Genomic DNA, 12,685 nt, shown 5'->3' with positions numbered 1-12,685 from the left:
CAAAACCCGTTCAATACCCAAACACAGTTTTTGAGGCACTGCTGAGAATTCAGCAATTTCAATACAATAAATGAAGTAAAATAATAATTATTTTATGGTATGGTCATGTGTCTAGAAAATGATAAACGAATATGGAATAAAATTGTGCCTTCCCTCAACTATTTCCTAGCGAAATATCATTCGTAATAATTCTGTATTTTTGAAAATGTTTTACTTCTGTCTGAGATTTGCAATTGCGTTAGTTCTATCGAACCATTTAGGATGTGCATATAAGTGTAAACAAACAGAAACAAGGGCAGAACTAGAACAAGAATATGTGTTTGTAGTAATTGCACGGGAGGAGAGTTTTCTGCTGCTAATGTCTTATACCCTGCGACAAGGCGAAAACTTTTTGCCACCTTCAGGAAAGATCGATCGATCCATCTTCTACCCATGATCGTTATTTTTATTTGTCATATATCCATACAGTATGTATATATCATTTTTATTTTGCATAGTCAAATGTTTCTACTTGTTGCGTGTGGACGAATAAGGTGAATTCTGTGAGCATTTTTTCAGCAGTGATACCAATTATTTGGATTTAAAAAGCCGAAATTAATTTAGAGAACAACATGTGTCTATGTAGATATTTAATTAATATACGTAAACGAGTCGTGTATGCAGTTCCCTTGGATAATAATGATGACACAGAAGATACACAAGTAAACAAGATTCATTTTTCAGGGTATCTTTTATTTAAATCCCTCCCAAGAAAGATGTTTTGTAATAAATATATCGATAGTTATCAAGAAAATATAAAAAAATAAAGGCAAGCAAATGTATCTGTCTTAACAAAATAGGTTCAAGCAAATGTCCAGAGACGAAATCATAATATAAAAACTATAAAAGGCGAACGAAAAAAAAACAGTAACACGAATGAACACGAAACCTTTGCCCATTTTAGTGCTAAAGCGCTGAAATCATTTCCCAGCGTGGAATTCTTGTGTCTGCATTGCTGCAATAAAGGGGCGATGCTGGATTTCGGGGTTCACAGTAAGAGAAATATAGCCACACTGGACGCCAGCATTTAATTGATTTTGCCCCCCCCCCTTCCCTCCATATTCTACGTTTTACAAAGTCTTATACACACACAAAAAAAAAAAAGATTTCAGATAATTCACTAATTAAAATCCTTGGTACAAGGAAAACTGTATGGTAGTCAGGCACAGGTTTGGAATAAGACTCGCTTCTAAGCATGCATGTTTTCTTTACAGTCTTATAAGTCAAATCAAAGGTAGAAATGTGGTAGAAAAATGCATCGACAACAACTTGTCCTGCGTGGTTCAGACCCAAATGATATGGAACCTTATTCAGTATTTACAGCTTTTATAAGACACTATCCCCTCTAAAACGCAATACGAATAATGGGGAAATAATGGCTGTGAACATAAAAGAAGCATGCATACAAACTACATTTCTTGGCTGAGTCTTCCCGCTACACCACAAATAGATTTGTTTTCAATAATTCTATATATGTTTTTTTCCAGTAATCTGGTTAGATAAAAAACAGATTAAGGAGGCCAGTCTTTGCATTGGCTCAGCATGGAGTTCATGGAGTTACTTCAGCAAGTCTTTGGTTTCTGCTGAGATCCGGGACATGCTGCTGGTCAGTACAGAGAGCTGGGGTGGTGGTGGCATCTGGCATATAGTACATGGGCATGGGAGCCCAGCCCAGTGCTGAAATCCACTGCCAATTGGAAGCGGAGGGGTAGAAGGGCTTTTGAGCAGTGAGTGTGGAGGTCTGATGGTGCCAATACCTGGCAAGGATGCTGAAAGGCTAGAGGGGGTGTTGGAGGATAGAGAGCTGCCCAGGATTGGGTGGACCTGATGTGCAGCGTTAGATGGGTGCACAGAGTGATTAGCAGCATGTCCAATTGTCCCACAGTGGAAAGCAGAGTGATGTCCTCCATAGATGTCCCCCACCAGGCGCTTCATTTCCTCCAGGGAACTTGTGAGCATCAGAATGTAGTTTCGTGCCAGCAGGAGAGTAGCAATTTTGGAAAGTTTTCTAACTGATGGGCCATGGGCATAGGGCATAACTTCCCTGAGCCCATCCATGGCAAGGTTCAGGTCGTGCATCCTTTTGCGCTCTCTGCCGTTGATTTTCAGCCTGAGTTTCTGCAAGTCCTGCTCGGAGAGCTGCTTCTTTAACTTGTACTTGCTGCTCTCATCTTCTCCTCTAGAGCCGTGCCTAGAGAGCATCTCCTCGGACATCTTCTGCAGCATGTCGCTCTGCGTGGACGATACCGAGTTCATCCTGTTGTCCTGGCGATGATGATGATGATGGCTCCGGAGATACACCTCCTCCATATCTGGGGATGAGGCTCTGCTGGACATGGAGCTGGAATCAGAATTCATGGTCTGGAGATGCAGGATCACGAATCCCACTTATTTCTTCTACTGTGTAGCAGGGTAAATGCAACAAGCGTTTTGCTTGGGAGGAGTCCAGTTGTGTCAGCTACACTAGTCGCAAGTAGAGAGCTCTGAAAAGATGTGTCTGAGTCGGGACACTGGGGCTTTTATACAGATACTTCAGCGCACAGAGACAAAGGCAGGCCTCCCATCCATAATGACCTTGTTAGGATGACGTGCTGTTATTATTATTCAGGGCGGTGCGCTGCCTCTGTCCCATTAAGCGGTAGTTCCTATTCATATTCATTGGGAGCCCCCCAGGGATATCTCCGGAGCCGGGCGATGCTTAAAGCCCCAAAGTGACATTGTTCAATTCCTTATCCCCAGTAACTTCCATATGATTGGGCACTGGGAGCGCTGTATTGTCATACATTCATCTTTCATCCATATTCGCTTCTAAGAAGAGTTTCCTACCTCTATGTATATATATTTCCAACCTCACTAATCTGATTTTACGCACCCGCGCAGCCCAATCTAAATAAACACACGCGTATAAGCAAAAGTATTTCATATGAATTCATATCAATTCAATTCCTATATATGATCATCATCAGCCCACTGAGATGCGCGAGAATATTAAAATACTGCCTGTAGGTTAGTTCTAAAGACAGCAAACTAGTCATAGCAACCGCTTTGTACAATTTGCAGCGACATATTCCTTGTTGGAAATTGCTGTTACAGCTTAGAGCACACTTAGAAAATTGTATTTTTTGAAGAACGAATACATTTTTTTTTTAGTGATTACAATATATTTAAAAGTAAGAAGGAATCAAATACAGTTTCCTATTTGAGCCTACAATGCCATTGGAGCACTGAATGAGCGCAACATTTCCAAAAGTTTGCAGCTAATGGTAAAATTTAGGATTTGTATTTTTTTCAGTATTCCCGGTGCATTTACTATATCCATTCCCAGCCACAATGAAAGCAATCGTAAAGGTTTTTTCTTTTTTGATGTGCACCTTATGCACGAAAGATACGAAATGACAGCAGATTCGTAGGTTAAACCAAAGTTTTAACGCGCTGCAGCTGCAGAATAAACCGGTTAATATTTCGGAGGAATGAGATCATTTTTGTTTGAAGGGGGGGGGATTTAGATTATTAGAATTTTTACACCATGCCGTTTGAAAAAGCCTAATTATATATGATATCATTGAAACAACAGAACAAAAAGTCCCAACGAGAAACGACGAATAATGAATTAGATTTAGACGCACAGGTTAAAAAAACCTGAAATTTGATTCCTGGTTCCATATGTACCAGATTGTGCTTTTGTGTGTGATTGTGGTGGAATCCAAATCCTGCCCCAGTTGGTTTCCAATTAATAAAAAAATGATGTCAAGGACTGGGTGAAACAGTCTGGAAATGTCGCTAGAATAAAATTGCGCTTTCCCTTACTGTAAATAACAATATTATTGAGAAAACTGCCTTTTTAAAGCACATGAAATCCACCATAAGTAGATGTGGGGTGAAACATACTATATTCAGCTTACGGGGGAGAGAGAAGACAAGTAAAAGAACAGTCTGGGCTGAACATTAAAACCTGCGATTTATTACACAGACTAGTAAAGTCCTAGGTCCGCTACGAAGGGCCAAGGCAACATATAATACTGAAAAACGCAACTATCATTACAATTACTCCTTACGCAAATAAGCATCTTGCGCCAATATGCCTAGATTAGCATGATTAACAGCCTCATAGTATTTATATGTATTTACAGGTATTTCCAAGGAACACCTTAAAGCATGCGGCTTTTACCCACTAAAGCATAAGAAAAAAATGCATTAAACATGGATAAACGAACAATAATAATTGTTCCTGATACCATCGCTATTTTTATGCAATAAACAAGTAATCAAGTTGCTATGAGTATAATATTATGAGTATTTGTTATTGTTTTCAATGGGGTGGAAGGGCGTGAAACATGTGTTAACTGTATTCTCAGTTTTAGATCCAGGACTGGATAAAAACCTGCCACCCAGCTGGAAAGCGCTAAAAAAACATTAAACATCTTTCAAAACGGATTTATAAAGGATATTTAAACATCATCTTTATGATGTATGTAGGAGATGGCACCCAACTGAAAAAAATATCTTTTTTTATCCTCACCTCATATAACATATTAAATATTCTGCATAAAATATTCTTGATGAATTATTACTAGTGGAAAAGTCTCAATTAAATATGTGATCCACCTCCATATTTAACCTGGCATGCCCTTAAGGTATACAAAACAAGCCACTTAATTGCTATAGCCATATCTAAAAAGAATAACTGCCGAGAGTTTTTAAAGCTCAGTTCAAAACTAATAACAAAAAACAATCCCAGCATTGGAGTGCTCTAAAATAAATTATGCAGCAAACAACAATCTCTATCTTAAATGATACATTATTCGTTTGAGCCAATACCCCGATCAACACAACATCCCTGCTGTCTTGTCTGCTATATATATATATATATATACATATATATATATATATATATATATATATATATATATATATATATATATATATATATATATATATATATATATATATATATATATATATATATATATATATATCACAAAAGGCCTCACTCACAGGACTCGAGAAATTTTGTTTTATTTTTACATTTTGGCTCCTAACTCAAGTCGTGTCAAGGTTCATGGATTCACGTAGTTTAATAGCACGGAACCACATTCCTGATGTGTAAAAAAATATTAGATAGGACTCTGTAGCGACTACTATTGAATTCTGGACACCAAAAGATTAAATCTGTAGGAATATTATATGAGGAAAGGGGATAAGTGACAAATTTAGTTTTTTTTTTTTTTATTCTTTTATAAATAGATAGTTACATCAATTACATAAATGTATGACAAATTTAGTAAAGCAGAGACCTTAAACATTAAGAATTAGAGTAAAGCAGAAACCATAGAAATTAAGAATTAACTGAGAGTAAACCTGTGAAAGTGAAGGGTATCTATGGCACTGGATCCGTAGCAACGGGGGAACATGTGTAATAGTCCACTATATGACTGGGAGCCATAAATTATATCAGAGAATGACAGAGTAGCATATATGTTTATATAGTTAATGTGGGATTTTAGAAAATAGATATATTTAAGAATGCTATTGTGTGTCTTGTTTTTAAACTTTGTTGTATTAACTGATGAATGGCATAATGTGGAGTTGTGGTATTGAACAATAGACGTGTCTGTTTATTAGATTGATTTACAATGATACCTTAAACACAGGCTGCTTAATTATGAGGTCATAGAATATGCTGCTGTTTTCCCACCACAAAGTGAATTTAAGGCATGATCATTGTATATTTGGCACTCTGAGAAAGGCCTTGGTTGGGCCGAAACGTCAGTCTTTAGTTCTGCAATAAAGCACTTTTTTTATTTTTAAGTCCTGTGAGTGCAGATTCTTGGAAATGGATAGAGATCATTTGATGAATATGCACCCAGTCACATTAAAGATACCCCACTTGTCAGTGAAGGCTGGAGATATAATGGGTAAGAATGCAATTTTTATATCTGTGCTTCTATGGCACAACCTTTTCCTACTTATTCCATACTTCTCATTATTTATCCCAGTCCTCACCAAATGCTGTTCAGCTATGCTTATTCATTATATTTGATAAACCTTTTCCTTGCTAAGCTGTGCCTACTATTAAGAATGGCTTTTACTTAGGCACACTTAGGGGAAGATTTATCAAAATGTGAGATCAGAGATCACCAAAGAAAAACTTAGCCACTTTCTTTTCATTCCCATTGGATTTTTTTTATTAATTCTCTTTAAGATTTTTAGCATATTATTTTACAAAAAAAAAGTAACAATAATAACTCAGAAGAAAAGAAAAAAGAATAAAAACCATGAACTTTATTATTTAAAGTAGTTTTGATCGCAGGAGAACTCAGTAATGCAAACATAATACTCAGGCAGTATCATTATTATGGTGGAGGGGACCATAAAAACTATTTAAAGAAAAGGAGTAATATTAATTTGGCATAATGTCAATCCATAGGTAAGGCCATAGTGGTTCTATAAGCGTCCCAAGGAGACCACACAAGGAGAGTAAAGGTGGCCATACACGGGCCGATAAAAGCTGCCGACAGACTGTGTCGGCAGCTTATTGGCCCGTGTATGGGGGCCCCCGACGGGCTTCCCCGATCGAGATCTGGCCGAAAGTCGGCCAGATCTCGATCGGATGGGTTTAAAAATCCCGTTGGATCGCGGCCGCATCTGTTCGTTGATGCGGTCCCGCGATCCGACTGCCCGTTTGCCGAATGCTAGGATCCGATCGTTGGGCCCTAGGGCCCACGATCGGATCTGCCCGATATTGCCCACCTCAAGGTGGGCATATCGGAGGGAGATCCGCTCGTTTGGCGACATCGCCAAACGAGCGGATCTATCCATGTATGGGGACCTTAACTTTATGAGTGCATGGAAGTTCCATATAAGGTAGGCTTAATAGTGCTATCTCTGGAGAGGAGATATTGTTGTGTTAATATATTCTATGTCATTTGAGAGTCCAAAATGTCTTAACTATGGAACAGTGCCACCACGTGGGCATATAGTTACCCATTTGTTGACATCCTTGAAAGCACAAAGGTGAAGCAGATGAATGACTGCATGTTTCCAAAGAGGAATAATGTACCACCTGAAGAGCACTTTATAGGCCATCTCTTTGCTGTCTACATTATGAGATAGTTTTTGAATGCAAGACAGTCCAGACTTTTAGCCATTTATCATCCATTATAAAGGTTGGTTTTCCAGAAGGACATATATGAGCATTTTGAGTCTGAAGGCGATTCCATGAGCTGGTTGTAAATTATAGTATTGTTATTGGAAATAGAGATTGGATGTACACATCAACTTTCAGTGTTGCCAGGTGTGCTGCTTGGGAATGGTAAACATGTGAAATCTGTTGGAGTATGAATATCTGCTTCCTATTAGATTTTTAGAATCTTATTTATCAAATGGTGAATCTAACTCTGATTCTACAAATCCAATTGGAATGAATAGAAAGTAGGTGGGTTTCTCTGTGGTGAGTTCTAATCTCACAAATCTGCCACTTGGGGATGTATCCCTGCTCAGCAGCATCTTTTTTCTCAATTGTATCTGCTTTTACATGTGCCATAGCATTTATTATGCATTATAGTAGTGGATATAGGATAAGGATAATTTATTGTATTTGTGATTGAGCCACTGACAATGCTGTTCTGCAATACTTAGAGACAGCAATGAGCTTTAACATAGCATCAAGGTAAAGCAAGGAATAAGTATATCAGACATTATGAAGCATTGCTGAGCAGCATTTGGGACTGTCTACCACAAGCTTTCAGACTTTCTCCTTCCCTTCAAACCTTAAAATGCTCCCTAAAGACCCACCTGTTTAGGGACGCTTACTCAAGGTATATTAAGTAATCAGACTTTATAAATCACAAATTTATTTCTAAAACTCAATTGTACCTTAACCCTTTAGTATGTAAGTTCTTGCAAGTAGGGAGATATATAATAAATGATGATGATGATGAATGAACAAAATAATGGGGTAAGGAATAAGTAGGAAATGATTGTGCCATAGTAGCATGTATATTAACACTGCACTCTTACCCATTATAAGTCCAGCCTTCAGATTTAGGTTGACAAGTGGTGGATCTTTACTATACAATGTAACAATTATCCAACCATTAAAGAGTATTTAAGAAGTGCAATTGCTGATAATATTGGATACAAGTAGCGAATTAAAATAGTTAAAGAACTTGGGGTGCTGTTAGGAAATTTCAAAGAAACACTTGATTATGTTACATATATGTGATTTTTAAGTGTTTTCATTAAAATAAATAGTTTATATTGCGGGAATATTGGCATTTTAAATGGTAGGCAGTTGGATTTCTTATGCAAACAAAAGGCAGGGACAAATAAAAAAAAAAGAAAATAAGATTGTGCCTTTACTAGGTATCCCCATTCAGCCCATACCATGCACATTAATTGCATACTACCCTGTATAATTTTAGGCCAGACAGATGTGTTTTCTAAACACCCTAACACTTAAGCTATGTTTTAACACTTTGTAATGGTGTGCCATATATAGTGTTTCTTTCTGATATAAAATAAATAAACTGTACATCCTGAGACAATAGGACTGAGGTATTTTCTCACCAATTTCCATATTGTAAAACCTCAGTGTGAGGTTACATTTTGAACTTATGTTCTGGAGAATGTCATTATGAGTAGCAATCAGTATTGCTGGACTGGGAGTAAAAAGCAGCACTGGCAAAAAAAAAAATCAAAGCAGCCCACATACTTTATAAATGTACATTGGCCGTCAGTCCCCCACAAGTCAAAACAAGAAAACATTGTTGGCCAGTACCCCCAAGTTAAAAAAAAAAACATTGGTGGTCAGCCCCATAAGTTAAAAAAAAATGGTGGCCAGCACTATGTATCAAAACAACCACTGCATTCCAAAGACAATTTGAATATCTATATCATCTCTACCTCAAATTGCAGAGGGACAACCTCGCTCCGCATACAGAAATACAAGGCAAGAATTGCCCTCTGTTGTTATATGATCAGCTGCATGCTGTACCTTTCTCCCATTAGCCTCCACTTCAGAGTATTTTGGCTCCCATTTGGCTTTAGGCTTTGGCACCCATTCGGCTTTTTGGCTTTGTCTCCAGGTTGGCTTTTTGGCTTTGACTCCCATTCAGCTTTGGCTTCCATTCGGCTTCGGTTCCTATTACGCATTTCGGCTTCGACTCCCATGTGGCAGCTCCATTTCCCCGGCCCACTTAAACTCTAAATGGACAGGCCCACAGAGCATTTGCCCGAACAGCCAGATGGTCAGTCCAGGCCTGGTAATCAGCATGGCTTTATGAAAGACATGCCAGACAAATATAAGCGCCTTTTTGATGAAGTAAGAACTTAAACAGAGGGCTTGCAGTAATTTATATTAAGTGTGTCAATGCTTTTAAAACAGCTGCTTTGTAAACTAGGGTCTCTTGCACTTGGTAATATTGATTGCACATAGGAATAGGAAACTGGCTAAAGGATTATGTACAGAGGGTTGCATACTTCAAAGTCCTCTAGTTAAAACCTTCCAAATGAACCCCAGTGTTGATCTGTGTGTATGTATGTATATATATATATATATATATATATATATATATGTATATATATATATATAACTTCAAGTACTGCACTTCTTGGATTAGCCACGCCCTTCTTGATTTAATGCAGGAGTTAGATTGACAAAGATGCCAAATCTTTGAGCTGTTGCTGCTGAAAAGATGAAGTCACCAAAGAGACAAAGCAACTGAAAAGTGTCACATAGTGTTACCTTGTAGGAGGGACACTGACCACCAATTGATTTTTAGTGCTCATATTTATGTTTTTTTTACTTTGGCATAGAGTCTGTGGTGGGGATAGATGTTGCCCAAGGGGCCCAGAAATTTTGCTGTACGTGGCCCTCATGATTTCTGATGGCAGCCCTGTTTAAGGCTAAGACAAAACTATCACATACCACAGGGTGCAATTGTCTCCAGGGTATATATCCAAAATATTTCAGGTTTTAAAAAAATAACTCTCTACTGCCTCCAAGTGGGGATGGCTGAAAGTGGATCATTTTATTATTTGTTGTGCACATTCCCTCCTTTCTAGGTGCCAATGTCATCAGTGTATCTTTTTCTAAAGTCCCAACATCCGCTTTAACTAGCATATCCCGTATATTACACAGATGTCTGAATGATGGCATAGGGGGTTCCTGGAACTCGGTCACATCAGGAAAAGCATGTTATAACATGCCCCAATGTTTATTAAAAATATGCAAATTGCATTTCATATTGGAATGGTAGGTATGGATAAATGTAAACAAGGTTTTTTACTTTAAATAACAGTCTCTAACAAGACCTCTCATATTTTGCATTTCCCAATCTAGTTTCTTTTAAGGAAAACTCCACAATATGAATTTATGTGACATCTCCTGTAATCTAATCTATTTTCTGACAGTGGATTCGACACAATATGCTTATCTCTAATCAAGTGGGACTGAGGGACAGACATATGTTGAATTTTTATACAGTATAACAAAAGATTAATCTGGTCTGTTTCCTAAACATGTAAACCTGCACTTACACATTTTTACAAGTATTTTCTTTTGGATATTTTTGTTTGAAAAATCACGTTGCATAGAAAAAGATGTAATAAGATGTAATAGAAAAAGATGTAATAAGGGAAGGGGGACCTTGTCACATCTATGGCTTAGTTGCCCAGTTTTAGACTCATTTTGGTTGAATGTATTATCAAATTGTAAAGACATTACAGTGTTCCAACTACCCAAATACCCTTTGACCATACTGTTGTTACATCAGATTAGGTTTTATGACTCCTCCAAGACTAAATTATTGATACAGCTGCTGATGGCAGCAAAGTCACTGATACCAATACATTGGAGAAGTCCATTACCACCTACTAGAGAGGAATGGTATGAAGTGGTGAATGAGATTTAACGAATGGAAGAGTTGACAGCACATATTAATAAAACCCAAGAGAAATTTGCGACTATATTGTTCCATTGGATGCATTGGAATTTATAGAAAATAAAAGAGATACACTCGTCTATTGAATAGTCATGAATAGTCACGCCTAGAGAACTTCACTCTGTACATTAGGCTACATTATATAGATATAAATGCCTTGCAGTATCATTTTATCATTTTATTAGATTACTCTATTGTATTATTATGATTTCAGTTTTGCTTATCCCTTTCCCTCTCCCAACTTTTATTTGGTACACATTTGTATTGTTTATTGCCGAAATGTATATTTGTATTGTGTATTGACGAGTATTACAGCAAATACTTTGTGAAATGTGATACATATAACAGCAGGTCATTTACAGAATTGTCAAATATTATGTCTCAATAAGCATATATTTGAATATGAAAGAAAAGCAAAGGACCAAGTTCAGAGCCCTGTGCTACTCCACTATCAACACTGGTCCAATAAGAAAATGTTCTATTTACCACCACTCTTTGTAATCTATTTTTGAGCCAATTCTCTATCCAAGCACAAATACTATGTTGCCAACAATCCTTAATTTAATCAGTAACCTTCTGTGTAACAATGTATCAAATGCTTTAGCAACATCTAAGTAGATTATATCCACTGCCATCCCAGAATAGAGGTCCCTGCTTACCTTCTTATTAGTCTAGCAAGATCTATTACACATAAAACCATGCTTGGAAACTCATAGTATTATTATTTGCAATGAAGTCAAGTGCCTTATCCCTTAATACCTCTGTGAAAAGCTACCACTGATGTTAGACTAACCAGCCTATAGTTCTGAGGCTGAGGATCCCTTTTTGAATAGCAGCGCCACATTAGAAAATCGCCAGTCTCTCGGCACCATGCCAGACCTCAATGAATCCTGAAAAATTAAGCAAAATTAAGGGGTTTGGCAATCACAGACCTATGCTCATTTAGTACCCTGGGGTGAATACCATCCGGTCCCGGACCCTTCTTTATTTTAACATGTTCTAGACTCTTTTGAATTTCCTCTTGCACGTTTGTTGAATTGCTAGAATTAGGACTATTAACAAGGAAACCTTCATTAAGTGGCTCCTCATTCATGTAGACAAACAGAAAAATCTCAGTTCAGAATCTCTGCTTTTTATCATAAACCAGCTGACCCACTCTGATATTAAGGGTCCCACCCCTTCCTGCTTCATTTTTTTACTAATTAAATTTATTTTTTGGATTTTTTTCCCATCTCAATGTTATCTTGTATGATCAACTTGAAAGCCTTCAAATCATGTCTTTTCTTACCCACCTCAAAACAAACCCTTTTACTGAACCGCAAAGTTTTAGTATTGCGATGACATTTCTTGCTAATGTAGGGCCCTATAGAGTTAATCTTTTCACCATTTCCTTGGGTTATTGGGTAGAATCCCTGTTACAAAATAACCTTTACAGTGATAGGCTGAGAGATTTGATGACACTGCTCTGACACACTCCTATATAGTGTGTGCAGGAAGTGGCCACTTCCTCTTTCGCCTCTGGATGCTGATCTAGCTGGGTGTGCTCAGAGGGGCTGAGTACACCAGGCCCAGAAGAAGGCATGTGTCCAAGTCAGGGACCAGGAAACCCCGTGAATGAGGAACAGATATACTAGGGCAGACTTGTCATAGTCTCTCTAGAAGAGAAAGGCAGATAGGATAGAGAGAAAGAGCAGCTGAGCTCC

The 12,685-nt window shown here is 37.7% G+C and overlaps 1 protein-coding gene across 1 annotated transcript; it reads right to left on the bottom strand.

Annotated features, from left to right (window-relative positions):
* Positions 1 to 711: 711 nt before the first annotated feature.
* olig3.S (oligodendrocyte transcription factor 3 S homeolog) lies at positions 712 to 2,555 on the bottom strand. Its single transcript, XM_018265298.2, has one exon. It carries the CDS (start codon positions 2,395 to 2,397, stop codon positions 1,597 to 1,599), a length of 801 nt encoding a protein of 266 aa, XP_018120787.1. The 5' UTR covers positions 2,398 to 2,555; the 3' UTR covers positions 712 to 1,596.
* Positions 2,556 to 12,685: the final 10,130 nt, after the last annotated feature.

The sequence above is a fragment of the Xenopus laevis genome, chromosome 5S (assembly GCF_017654675.1).
Source record: "Xenopus laevis strain J_2021 chromosome 5S, Xenopus_laevis_v10.1, whole genome shotgun sequence".
NCBI lineage: Eukaryota > Metazoa > Chordata > Amphibia > Anura > Pipidae > Xenopus > Xenopus laevis.
The sequence above is the reverse complement of the archived record's forward strand: the minus strand, read 5'-3'. Positions and strand labels throughout refer to the sequence as shown.